This window comes from Pithys albifrons, chromosome 25, assembly GCF_047495875.1.
Source record: "Pithys albifrons albifrons isolate INPA30051 chromosome 25, PitAlb_v1, whole genome shotgun sequence".
Classification (NCBI taxonomy): Eukaryota; Metazoa; Chordata; class Aves; order Passeriformes; family Thamnophilidae; genus Pithys; species Pithys albifrons.
The window spans coordinates 5,039,471-5,052,814 of record NC_092482.1 but is presented as its reverse complement, the minus strand read 5'-3'; the positions used below and the strand labels follow the sequence as shown (position 1 = coordinate 5,052,814).

Here is a 13,344-nt window from a genome sequence, read left to right as displayed (position 1 = left end):
CCCCTGGGACCATCCCACCACGGGCACCAGGCTGGGGAGGGGGTGGGATAATCCCTTCCATCCCTGGGAGTGTCCCAGGCCAGGCTGGACAGGGCTTGGAGCACCCTGGGCTGGTGGGAGGTGTCCCTGCCCATGGCAGGGGTGGGATCCTTAAGTTTCCCTCCATCCCAAACCATTCTGGAATCCTGTGATTCCCTGGAGTTGGAGGATGTTCTAGGCTGGGTTTAGAGCCAGAGACCTGAGAGCCCCTTCCAGTGCCCAAAGGGGCTCCAGGAGAGCTGGAGAGGGACTGGGGACAAGGGATGGAGGGACAGGACACAGGGAATGGCTTCCCACTGCCAGAGGGCAGGGACAGATGGGATATTGGGAAGGAATTCCTGGCTGGGAGGGTGGGCAGGCCCTGGCACAGGTGCCCAGAGAAGCTGTGGCTGCCCCAGCCCTGGGAGTGTCCCAGGCCAGGCTGGACAGGGCTTGGAGCACCCTGGGCTGGTGGGAGGTGTCCCTGCCCATGGCAGGGGTGGCACTGGGTGGGCTTTGAGGTCCTTTCCCATCCAAACCATTCTGGATCCTACACCACTTTGGAGCAGCTCATCAGCAGTTCCAAACCTTTCCCTTTCACTTGCACTGAGCTCTCTGCACAGCTCAATTAAGTCTCTTCAGATTTCGTCAGGGTGAATAATTTATAAAGACCAAACTACACAAACCTTCTCAGTTCTGTCTTGCAGGAAAGTTTAACCTTTGAAACACACTCTCATCCCAAATGGGAAAGAAGAAAAACCTTCAAGGCTCTTGCTGAAGTGTGATCTTCTGGATTTTTGGACTTCTACTGAATTTATGAGTGTCTGAGTCAGAATTTAATTTATTTTTTCCCCCAAATGTTGTATTATTGTGTTTTGACTGCAGTGAAATTATTTCTTTTCTATTTTTTTTTGCTTTTCCTTTTTTTTTCCTACAGTGCTATTAACATTGGAAGTTTGCCAAGGTGGAAACATCTCTGTTCCCACTGCACGTTGCTGAGACCCAACAGTTTCCACACTCAGTCTTGGGGTATTAAATAGATCTGATCCCCCATTTCTTTCAGCCTTATTCCCTCTGTCTTTTTTAGTCTCTCTGCATGGCTATAAAGGAATAACATCCCTTAATAAAGCCTTTGGGCAACTCCTGGTTAATTTGCTCAGCCTGCCCCCCAGCCCTGGAGTCCCTGCCTGGCTCAGCCCCATCCTGCAAACAGCAGCAGCCAGATAAGAACCAGCCACTTCCTCAGAGGATGTTGTGGCTCAGCACAGATAAGAGCAGGAGGGAGGCTCTAGAGACAGTCAGACATTGCTCTGTGTCTCTGCACGAGAAGGGAGTTGGTGTTTTGCCCAAACTAACAGATTTGCAGGGCTGGTTCCTGTGGGTGTTGCTGACATGGAGCAAAATGGTGATTAGAGATGGAAGATGGGCTGCAGTATCAGACATCACAGGGGGTTTGGGCCATGTTTTTAGAGGCACATTGTGCTGAAAAGACCCTCCCAAGGACCGAAAAGGGGATAAGGCAACACCCTGGGATAGAATGGAGCAAATAGCTCTTGTCCAGATCATTATTTGCCAAGAAAGGTTGGGACAGATGATGCTGGAGGGCTCTTCCAGCCTGGTATTTTTGGAATCCCAGAGTGGTTTGGGGAAGGACCTTAAAGACCATCCATTTCCAGCCCTCCTGCAATGAGCAGCGACACTTTCCACCATACCAGATTTCCTTGGCTCCCATGAGGGCACCAGAACTTCCCTGGTGACACTCAGGGTCTCTCAAGCCCTTTCTTCTGTCTCCGGGCCAAAGCAAATGGTTTGCAAACACATTTAGCTTTGCTGCAGCTGCCCCATCCTCCCTGAGTGCCTCCTTGGCACCCTGAGGGCACCGTGCCCGAGCTCCCTGCCAGGATTCCTGCTGGTGATGTGTTCCAGGGAGATTCATTGTTGGTTCTGGTGCCTTGTCCCTCACCTCCTCCTTTCAAACACCACCACCCCTCTGTGCTGCACTTCTGCTGCCTCCCTGTGCTGGGGTTTGGATATGGGAATTAAATCTTTCCAGCCTTTCTCTTCCCCCACAGGATTGTATCTCAGCTTTCTGATTCAGCTGAGACCCACAAAATAATTACTCAATTATTACCTTTGCTTCCTATGAACCAAATGGGGCCCATGCTTGGATTTGACATAGAAGGAGTCACCACCACACTTGTTGCTGCCTCCTTTTCCCCCCTCTGTTCCTAAGATTCCTAATTTTGTCCACACTCACACAGACTCACAGACTATTCTGAGTTGGAGGGACCCACAAGGATCATCGAGTCCAACTCAAGTCAATGGCCCACAGAGGGGATTGAACCCATGACCTTGGCATTGTTACAACCAAGTTTTAACCAACTGAGCTCTCCACCAACCATCTTTTCTTGCTCCTCTTGTTGCTTCTTCAGCTGCTCCATGAGCTGCTGAAACTCCTCCTCCTTCTGCTGCTCCTCCAGCATCGTGGCATCGTTCTGTTCAGCGTAAGCCATGGCCACCACGGCGAGGATGAGGTTGATGAGGTAGAAGGAACCAAGAAATATGACCACCACGAAGAAGATCATGTAGGTTTTCCCTGCTGCACGAAGGGTCTGTGGGAAGGGAAGGCAGAGCTGTCACAGTCTTGCTTTGGAGATGCTTCCAAGGAAAAGTCCTGCACTGGGACACCCTCCCAGTTGTGATAGGGAGAAGATGATCTAGCAGTCAAAGTGGGGTTGGATTAAGGGTTGGACTTGATGATCTCAGAGGTCTCTTCCAACCCAACTGATTCTGTGATTCTGTGAAAACATTTTGCTCCCATCTTCCCCAAGGGCTGGTCATTGCCCAGTGACCTTCCTGCAGTCCATGGCTCTGGGTTAGGAATTGTGGGAAGCAGCCGAGAGTCCCAGCACATCCCTCTGGTTCCCAAGGGCTGTGTGAGCATGTGTGGAGATGGGACAATATTTCAGCAGTGACTTGTTTTGCTGTAAGGGGCTGATGTCCCTCAACTCCCACCTTCACCCTTGGGCCAAACTGGTCCTTTTCTGACTCTGGATCAGGGTATAATCCTTTCCAGAGGACACAGGTAGACTTAGACATAGATTCTCTTTCACCTGAACAGCCCATGGACCAGGGTCAGGTGGGTTTTGTGGTGTCTCCCTAGAGGATGACTCAAGGAAGGGACAAGTGACCTGAATTCTCCCCCTGACCCTCTCCCTCAGCTCAAGCCAGAGGTGCACTGAATACCCTTATAAATCCCTGATTTCCATGTCAGAGCTGACAGCCCCACTGCAAAACTTCACTCTCAGAGACCACCCACCACCTCTGCTAACCCTGGGTGGCCCCATAACCCACAGGACAAGGACCCACAAGTTCCCAGTCAATGACTTTTCACCCATCTTAGACCAGGGGCAGAAAGAAGGGGAGTTTTTGCACAAGGACAGAAATGTGGTGCCTACCAGCTGGAAGAGGTTCTCCCAGTAGTCCTGGGTCATGAGGCGGAAGAGGGCCAGGAAGGCCCAGCTGAAGGTGTCGTAGCTGGTGTAGCCGTAGTTGGGGTTCCTCCCTGCCTTCATGCACTCATACCCCTCGGGGCACTTCCTGCCAAAGGAGCCGTGGGGGCAGCTGGGTGAGCCCCCAGACTGCCCCTCTGGCACCCCCAGCCAAACCCTCCAGCCCTGGAGAGGTGGGGATGCACTGGGGGAACCCTCCCTGCCAGGCTGAGAGAGTTGGGATGCCTGGACCAGTGCCACCTTCCCCAAAGCTGATCCAGGCAGGGTGCCCAGACAGACACCACCTCAGGCTGGTACCCCTGGGATGGTCCAATCAATACCCCCTCAGGCTGATGCAGTTGGGATACCTGGACTGATGCCCCCAAAACTGATAGAGCTGGGATGCCTGGACTGATACCCCCCAAAACTGATGCAGTTGGGTTGTCTGGACTGATACCCTCCAAAACTGATGCAGTTGGGTTGTCTGGACTGATACCCCCAAAACTGATACAGGTGAGATGCCTGGACTGATACCCCCCAAAACTGACACAATTGAGATGCCTGGACTGATACCCCCCAAAACTGACACAGTTGGGATGCCTGGACTGATACCCCCCAAAACTGATGCAGTTGGGATGCCTGAAGTGGTACCACCTTCCCCAAAGCTGATACCATTGGGGTACCTGGAGCAAACTCCCCTCAAGGTGGTACAGTCAGAATGCCCAGACCGATACCCCCTCAAGATGATTCCACCAGGATGCTCCAAAGAATTCCTCCCCAAACTGATACAGTTGGGATGTCTGCACTGATACCCCCCAAAACTGATGCAGTTGAGATGCCTGGACTGATACCCCCCAAAACTGATGCAGTTGGGTTGTCTGGACTGATACCCTCCAAAACTGATGCAGTTGGGATGTCTGGGCTGATGCCACCTTCCCCAAGGCTGGTAGAGTCAGGATGCCCAGATGGATACCCACTCAAGTCGATACCATTGGGATGCTCTGATTGATACCACTCCAAGCTGATACAGTTGGGATGTCTGGACTGATACCCCCCAAAACTGATGCAGTTGGGATGTCTGGACTGATACCCCCCAAAACTGATGCAGTTGGGATGCCTGGAGTGGTACCACCTTCCCCAAAGCTGATACCATCAGGATACCTGGACCAAACTCCCCTCAAGGTGGTACAGTCAGGATGTCCAGACCGATATCCCCTCAAGATGATTCCATTAGGATGCTCCAAAGGATTCCTCCCCAAACTGATACAGTTGGGATGTCTGGACTGATGCCACCCAAAACTGATGCAGTTGGGATGTCTGGGCTGATGCCACCTTCCCCAAGGCTGGTACCATTGGGGTACCTGGACCACACTCCCCTCAAGGTGGTACAGTCAGGATGTCCAGACCGATAGCCCCTCAAGATGATTCCACCAGGATGCTCCAAAGAATTCCTCCCCAAACTGATGCAGTTGGGATGTCTGGGCTGATGCCACCTTCCCCAAGGCTGGTACCATTGGGGTACCTGGACCACACTCCCCTCAAGGTGGTATCGTCAGGGTGCCCAAACCGATATCCCCTCAAGATGATTCCACCAGGATGCTCCAAAGAATTCCTCCCCAAACTGATGCAGTTGGGATGTCTGCACTGATACCCCCCAAAACTGATGCAGTTGGGATGCCTGGGCTGATACCCCCCATAACTGATACAGCTGGGATGCCTGGAATGATGCCCTTTCAGGATGCCTGGATCCATCCCCTCTCAAGCTGATACCATTGGGATGCCCAGACCGATACCCACCTAAGTTGATCCATTTAGGATTCCTGGACCATTCACCTGCAGATCCACATCCCCAGCCCCAACCCTGTCCCATCCCAAGCATCAGTGGTCCCACAGGCTGCAGCAGCTCCCTCATCCCCTCCCAGGGATCCAGGGGGGCCCTCAGCACTCACCCAGCGTCGCTGCTGTTCCCGCAGAGCAGGGCGTCGAGGGCTCCCTCCAGGAAGTAGAAATTGGCTTTGCAGGTGGGGAAAGAGCAAAACACAAGCATAAATAAATAGATAAATATAAGCATCAACTTTCAAATTCTTGCTCACAGCTTGCTGTCAGGGAAATTCCATGAATCCCAGACAATTTCATTGAATCCCAACATTGGACATTGGCTTATCTCTTCTGACTTTGCTGTTTTTGTTGGCACTGGTTCAGAGGGCTCTTGGTGGTGTTTCATCAACCCAACCAGATGAGTCCCAAGGCCATGAACAGCTTTGGAGATGGCCAAGGTCAGGCCTCCTGGGAAAGTGGGTCAACATGTGGTCAAAGGACAGGGCTGGCCTGTTTTCCTGGGAAAAGCAGGACATTCCCAGGGAGCACCGAGCACTGGGGATGGCAGAAGTTCCATAAAGACCTTGGGAAACTGCTGTTGCTCCATGGCTTCTGCCCTCCTCCTGCTGCTCCACCCCAACCAAGCCCTCCCTGGTGGGGAAGCCCACCCTGCTCACAGACCAGGGCTTCTGAAAGCTCCTCCTTGCAGCTCCAGTGCAAACCCAGAGCCACAGGAGCTGCCAAGCAGTGCCACCACAGGCCACCTGCCCCCAGGAACACCTGGAGATACCCACCCTGGGCATGGCAGAGGGCAGCTGGATCCCATCCTGACCTCCTGGGAGCCACACAGGGCCTTCTGGAGCTTCCTCAAAGCATCCCTGCCTCTGCCTGGCTTCCTGCCACCAGGCTTTTATTTATCCTACATGGGCTCAGCCAGGAGATTTCCTGCTTGTGCAGCTCCAGGGTTGTGTTTTTGGCCATGTCCCCAGGAGCAGCCACATGGCCTCAGGGAGCTGCTGCTCTTTGCACCGTGCTCGTTAGACCCTACAGATTGAATTTGCACTCTACCAAAAGCCTTCCTGTAGTTAATGCCAGAGCTACTTGTTGGGCCAAACAACTCAGCTGAGACATAACCCAACCTTCTGAGCTCTGCTGAGTGCCCCAGATGAGATGTGGAACATCCCTGTGGAGCATCCTGCCATCCTGCAGCTCTGCCAGGAGGAGTTTCTGAGATTTCTACATTTTCATGGTGTTTAACAACTCAAAACCAAAGAACAAACAAACAAAAAATCCCAGTTTGGGCCAAAATTTTCAAAGGAAGGGCAGGAAAGTATCAAATCCAGAGGACTGTCTGAGGTCCTGTAGTGGTGCCACCTCTCCCTCCTTCCTCTCCTGTGGTTGTTGTGGTGTTGCTCACTGGACACTGTGGTGCCTGGGGAAGGACCCAGCTATGATGCAGCAATGAAAGTGGGTGAGAAATGTCACTCCTGCATCCTTCCCTCTGGTTTTCCACCCAAAGTCCCATTTGCCCCTGGGAGGTTTTGGTCTCCCTGCTGTGACCACCCCAATGGGAGATTGTGCCCTGACTTGCAAGTGAGAGATGGAGACAGTGGTTCATCCAATCCTTTCTGTGGTGGAACCTTTCTGGAGCAGTTTAGCTTGCCAAGATGGACCCCATTTCCCCTGTCAGGGAGGATTCGATCCCATCTGTCCCTCCTGTGTGTGTGCAGCACCTGCTTAACCCACCGGGCACATCTCCCTGCAAAGCACCGTGGCAGGAGGATCCATGTGAGCAAACTCTTGTTCTGGCACAGGGAGAGCAGGGAAAGAGAGGAGCAAACCAGGGTGGTGGTCACAGAGCATTTACCTTCATCACTGATGTAGGCCTCAAAATCAAAGGTGTTGTTGCCGGTGAAGTTGCCGGTGAAGTTGCTGGTGAAGTTGCCGGTGAAGTTGCCGGTGAAGTTGCCCGTGAAGTCATCCATGAAGTCGTAAAATGTGGAGTTGTCCAACGTGTCGTTGTCCAGCGCCAGGTCCCACCCAAAGGTGCCGTTGGGGGGTGGCCACCGCACACATTTCTGCCGGAGGTTGCCCATGAAGAGCTGGAGGCCGATGAGGGCGAACACGCTCAGGCAGAAGACTGTGAGGATCATGACATCTGAGAGCTTCTTCACCGACTGGATCAGGGCCCCAACGATGGTCTTCAGCCCTGGGGAGGAGGTGTCGCTACTGAGCTAATTGCTCGTTTGTTAATTGTGGGGGATGTGCTGTGGTGTTCCCAGAAGGTGCTGGATCTGATGGGGACATGTGGCATCACCAAGTTCCCCTCTCATGTGTTCAGGCCCCCAGCTCTGTGTCCCATGTCCCATCCCAGCTGTCCCTCTGTCCCCACACAATGCTGGGCAGCACAAACCCTCCCCCAAGCCCATCACCCCTGGACCTCTGCTGGCCAAACCTCCCCATCCCAACCTCGGGAGCTCACCCCAGCCTGGCAGTTCCTTTGGACATTCTGTTTTCCCCAAATGCCACCATCTGGCCTTTTTTGGCCCAAACCACTACGGTGGCATATGGAGAAGCTCTTTGCTGGCCCCACTGGATGATGCTGAGCACCTCTTTTCACCTCCAGAAAAGCCTCTGTGGTCCAACACCACATGAACTGCTGTCCCCTGGGTGGTCAGAAGCTCAGCCAGACCCTCCATCCTGATCCCTTCAAGCTGGAGAATCCTCAGCATGTCCAAGTGAAGGTACAAAGCAACATCTGCATTAAGCATCTGGATTAGCTCATCTGTCATCCCAGCATCACTGTCTCCTTCACAGAGGAGGCTCACAGGAGATCCTCACTGGCCCTTTTCCATGGAGGATGGTGTTCCCATCACCCAAGGTCTACATGGGTGATGCTGGGACATCCCAACATTGATCTCCAAAGCATCTCTGAGCACAGATCCCATGAAGGCAATTCCCCAAAGACATGATTTTCAGCCCTCTCACCATGCCAGCTCCTCACTCCCCAAACTATTTAGGTAGAACCCCGTCCTCCAAGGGTTTGTCTGTTTTGGGAAATGACCGAGGTCAGCCCTTCTCAACCAGCTTATTTTTGCAACTGCTATTTCTGCAGGGCCTCTGGGGGATGTCATTCCTGAAAGAAGCAGCAGCTTATGTTTTGCTAAATGCAATTTTTAGCCTGTTTGGTGGAGACAAAAACCAATCACATGTGAACTCCAAAGATCTGGAGGCCTCAGGGACATGAGAATTTATTCACCACAAGGAATTATCATTTTGAGTTCAATCTCGTGTTTCTTCGAGGGGTCTGAGTGATCCTTTCTGTGGGTTTGCATCAGATGGTACCAAAGCAGGGTGTTGAAATGGTATCAGATCTGGGGAACAGCCATCAGAGATAACTGACATCTCAGGAAGGGTGTTTGGGCTGAGATTAAACACTCCCCACGTGGCTCTTGCACTAATCCACACTAAATATCTCAAACCCAGCACCAGAACAACCAGCAGTGGGGACAACTTGGCTGCAAGAATTGAGTGATGTGGTTTATGGAGCCCATAAACCCACTGTGAGCACAAACCCCCTTAAGGCATCTCCAAGGAGCCCTAAAAACAATCTCTGCCTCATCAGGGCCTTTCGCTGCCAAACAACCCAAAACCTGAATTTTCTGGAAAATTGTAAGTATTTAATGCCTCAATTCCTCTGTTTTCTCTTAGAGCTGACAAAAGAACAAGGAATTGCTGTGAAGGGTGGGAATACCTGAGATCAAGGGAAGACCTGGAGGGGAAGGCCCTTCTTTAAGTCCCACCTGGTATGACAGTGATGGTTTTCAAGGCACGGAGGACACGGAAGGTCCTGAGAGCAGAGATGTTCCCCAGGTCCACAAACTCGGTGATGTAGCTGCAGGACAGGAGAGGAAAGGGCTCCAGGGGTCTGCCAGGCATTCACCCTGCTTCTCAGCCCCTCTCCCCAAATTCTGGGGGCAGTGTCCAGACCTCCTGTCCTCCCCCACCCCACCAAACTCACGCCATGGAGATGACCATGAAGTCCAGCCAGTTCCAGGGGTCGCGCAGGAATGTGAAGTCGTCGATGCAGAAACCTCTGGACAGGATCTTGATGAGGGACTCAAAGGTGTATATCCCAGTGAAGGCATACCTGGAACAGGAGCAGTGACTCAGGAGATGCTCCTCCTGGTCCAAGGGCCAGCTCAGGATGAGATTTTGTCCACCCCTGACAACAGGACCACCCTGGGAAGCTGAGTTTGGGGGACTGCTGGGATTATGGGGCTCTTCAGTGCTGGGGGAGGTTTTCACTTCACCTCATGAGGTAAGTTGGGACATTTTGAGGTGCTCATCGTTTTGGTGACTGTTCTGCAACACCTCTGATCCCTCCTGATGTCCCAACATAAAGCCCTGCTGAGAGCCACAGCAGGAAATGCTGGATTTCCCCCTCTCACCTGGGATGGGTTGTCCATGCTCCTTGGACAGGTGGATCTGCTCACCCTCTACAGGCTGTCACTGCTAACCCAACTCAACCTGCTCTGCAGTGAGTGGTCTCCTGTCATGGGGACCCCATCAGATTTTGGCAGCTCTGAAACACTCCTACTCTTTGCAAAGTCTAATGCAGAGTGTGGTCATCCCTTCTGGGACCAGGAGGGCCACCAGCACCTCCCAGTGACACCTCTCCTGCTCTGAAGGGCACCTGGCTCCCAATGCCCCTCTCTCAGCCTTGGTCCTGTCCTTCCCGAGGGTGGCCAAGCTGGGGTGGCCCCCATGGCTGGGGGAGGTTGCAGGGACTTACTCCACCATCTTGGACCACGCCGGGGGGTTGTTCATGGTCATAAACACACAGTTGGTTAAAATCGTGATCATAATGAACATGCTGAATAATTTAAAACCTGGTCAAGGAGAAATGCTGTGGATGTTGCCTGGATCTTTCCTCTTCCTCTGCCCCTCTTGTCCTGGCACCCACCTCGGTCCCTCACCCTGACCTGCTCCTCCTGTGCCCACCCTTTCCCCTCAGACCCCCTGCTCCCATGTGTGGTCCTGGCCCCTTCCCTTCCTTCCTGCTGCCCTTCCCATCTCCCCGGTGCTGGCTCTGCCTCCCTTTCTGCCCTCTGTGCTCCTTCTCCTCCATCACCCCAGGATGCAGCTTTCCCTGCCACAAAAACTCCCTCTTTTTCTCCCCCACTCCTGGCCACCAACCCCTGCTGCCCCTGCTGCTCTCCTGGGATCCCTTCCCACCCACCCCAGTGCCCCTCTTACTCTTGGGGTCCTTTTCTGCCTTTCCATCTCTGCTTATCTCACACCAAACCCCCAGCACTGCCTGAGTTGTCTCCTCCCCTGCACTGCAGTGTCCTGGTTCCTCTGCCTTTCCTCTCCCAAATCATCCTTTTTGCTCCTCAACTCACCCACTTCCCAACTGGGACAGGATCCCCTGGCCTGTAAACATTTCTCTTCCTGGACCTCCAAGACTTTCAGTCTCTTCCTAGGAAACTCCATCACTTGGATTTCTTCCCTTCTCCAACCAAACTGATTCCTCCCTTCTCCAACCAAACTGATTCCTCCCTTCTCCAACCAAACTGATTTCCTCCCTTCTCCAACCAAATTGATTCCTCCCTTCTCCAACCAAACTGATTCCTCCCTTCTCCAATCAAGCCTCTTGGTGCCCAAAGCCTTCAAGCCCCCACTCCTAAAGCGTTGGTTGCTTGGGCAGAGGGTCCTGGAGGTTTCCTCCCCACACCACCATGAACCCCTTCTCTGGGCCCTCTCCCGGGGCTGTTTGCACTCTGAGCCCCAGGGATTGACCCGTGGGGCAGCACCTCAGGGATCAAGGATATGAATGGATGAGCACTTTGATGGCTCCCCTGCGGATGGGGTGGAAGGGCCCCAGCACGTAGAGGGCTGGGGTGGCTGAGAAGCGGAAGATGGACTTTCCCTTGTTGAGGACTATGAATGTCTGTGGAGAACAGAGAGGAGAGAGATGAATTAACCCTCCTGCCCATCCCCAAAACACCCACAGAGCAAGTGCTGCCATTAGAGGAGAGTCCTTTATGCACGTTTAGACCTCCAAAGGCTTGGAGTTTTCCCAAGAACAGGGAGAAGCAACCACAGTGTGGGGCTGTGGATAACCAAGGGAAGACCTTGGGGCATGGAAAGGTCTTTGCTTTGGTCTTTTTCTCAGGACTTACATCTAACACCAAATCTACCCATGGGCTAAGCTCTGCCCTTTGTAAAGGGATTTCTTACAGAAAATGGTCATGTGACTGTATGGACTGGGTGAGATTGAAGCAGCTCCCAGCAAAGAATAAACAAAGGCACAGCTGCTGCTGAGTGGTAAAGAAGAAATCACTCCCCAGGAGTTCACACAGCAACTCCCCAGACTTTCACACAAGAACTCTTGAAAGTTTCTCACAGAACTTTTGAGATTCACCTGGGAACTGTTAAAATGTTTTATCAAAACACTGGACTTGTGAGATATGGAATATAAAATTCTTTTCAGAGGGAGTGCTCAGGCCTTGGAATGGGCTGCCCAGAGAGGGGGTGGATTCCCCATCCCTGGAGGTTTTTAAGCTGAGCTTGGCTGTGGCACTGAGTGCCATGATCTGGTAAAGGGACTGGAGTTGGACCAAGGGTTGGACTTGATGATCTGGGAGGTCTTTTCCAATCCAATCAATTCTGTGATTCTGTGATTTTAATTTATTCTATAACCAATAGGAAATGTTGCTTTGTGGTGTGAAAATTACTGTAGCCAATTAGCACGTAGCTTTGACCCCATATAAACCTCTTGCAGTGTGTCAGTAAAGGGCATTCTACCAAAACCACATTGGTGATCATGTGATCAGAGACAGACTGGGAATCACAGACAGACTATTCTGAGCTGGAAGGGACCCACAAGGATCATCGAGTCCAACCCTTCAGTCAATGGCCCACACAGGGGATTGAACCCATGACCTTGGCATTGTTACAACCAAGTTTTAACTGAGCCAGTCTCAGGGTCCTTTGATCCTCTGCATTACCCCCTCACCTTCTTGTCCTTGTAGAAAGGGTCCAGGTCCTCCAGGGGGGTCCCGATGAGCTCCAGGGGTGGGTCACCATAGATGAGGGGCAGGTTCTTGCCGGCTTCCAGGTCACTGCTGGGCTTCAGCTCCTCTTCCTCGGGCATCTCCACGTGCTGCCTCTTTATGCGCAGCGCCTCGGCCTCGGCCATGCGCTGCTCGATGGCGGCCAGCGAGGCAGGGGTGAAGGGGCGCAGGTTCTCGGGGCCAGGGATGTTTGGCAGCAGACCAGCCATCCTCTCATTCTGCCTCCGGGCTGCCTGTGCCCAGCCTGCGGGCACAGCGCGGCTCAGAACCCTCCGGGCACGGGGCTCGGGGTGTTCCTGCTCAGGGTCATGGGCAGGATCTCGGGGGGGGGTTGGGTGATTGGAGGGGCTTATCCTTATTGATTGATATGATATTAATTGATACATCTATCATAGAATTTGCTTAATACTTATTATAAAAATGACTTTATATAAAGTAGCTTAACCTATGGCAACAATCATAAGGTACAGATGTGTAGGACCTGTCCTTGAAGCTGCTACACCAAGGGCCATTGAGGACTTCTTATACTGACTAAAATAGACTGGACACCAAAGATAAATCAGAAGATATGTCCAAACCCCCAGGATAATTAGAGAAATTCGCCAATTACACTGGTTATAGTTGCCAACAGATCTGGTTTGGGGCAGTTTTGAGCCAAAGGTAAAAAAGACATGTGAAGAAAACCACAAACTTCACCCCCAAAGACCACCAGAAACCCTCGCCCCTAATTCCCAGGAGGAAAGAAGGAGGTGCAAGAAGGAGGTGCATGGGGGGAGAAGATGGAAATCAGTTCTTAGAACTCATTATAACAACTCTGCCTTTTCTAAGAAAATGTTTATGCATAAAGAAATAATGACTATGTATAACTTCCTTGCATATAAACAAGTTGTTAACTCGACCAGGGCTGCATGTTTTGGAGGAGCTTCCCCCCTGCACCC

The 13,344-nt window shown here is 52.4% G+C and overlaps 1 protein-coding gene across 1 annotated transcript in view; it reads right to left on the bottom strand.

The window, feature by feature from the left end:
• The window catches only part of SCN4A (sodium voltage-gated channel alpha subunit 4), a 41,958-nt gene extending 29,310 nt beyond the window's left edge, over positions 1-12,648 (bottom strand). The window contains exons 1-9 of the mRNA XM_071577263.1: positions 12,349-12,648; positions 11,162-11,280; positions 10,123-10,212; positions 9,349-9,477; positions 9,131-9,222; positions 7,195-7,536; positions 5,459-5,522; positions 3,477-3,618; positions 2,418-2,630 (exon numbers count right to left, since the gene is read on the bottom strand). Coding sequence (XP_071433364.1) covers positions 2,418-2,630; positions 3,477-3,618; positions 5,459-5,522; positions 7,195-7,536; positions 9,131-9,222; positions 9,349-9,477; positions 10,123-10,212; positions 11,162-11,280; positions 12,349-12,615 — 1,458 coding nt within the window. The 5' untranslated portion in view covers positions 12,616-12,648. The remainder of the gene's footprint in view (positions 1-2,417; positions 2,631-3,476; positions 3,619-5,458; positions 5,523-7,194; positions 7,537-9,130; positions 9,223-9,348; positions 9,478-10,122; positions 10,213-11,161; positions 11,281-12,348) is intronic.
• Between the last annotated feature and the right edge of the window lie 696 nt (positions 12,649-13,344).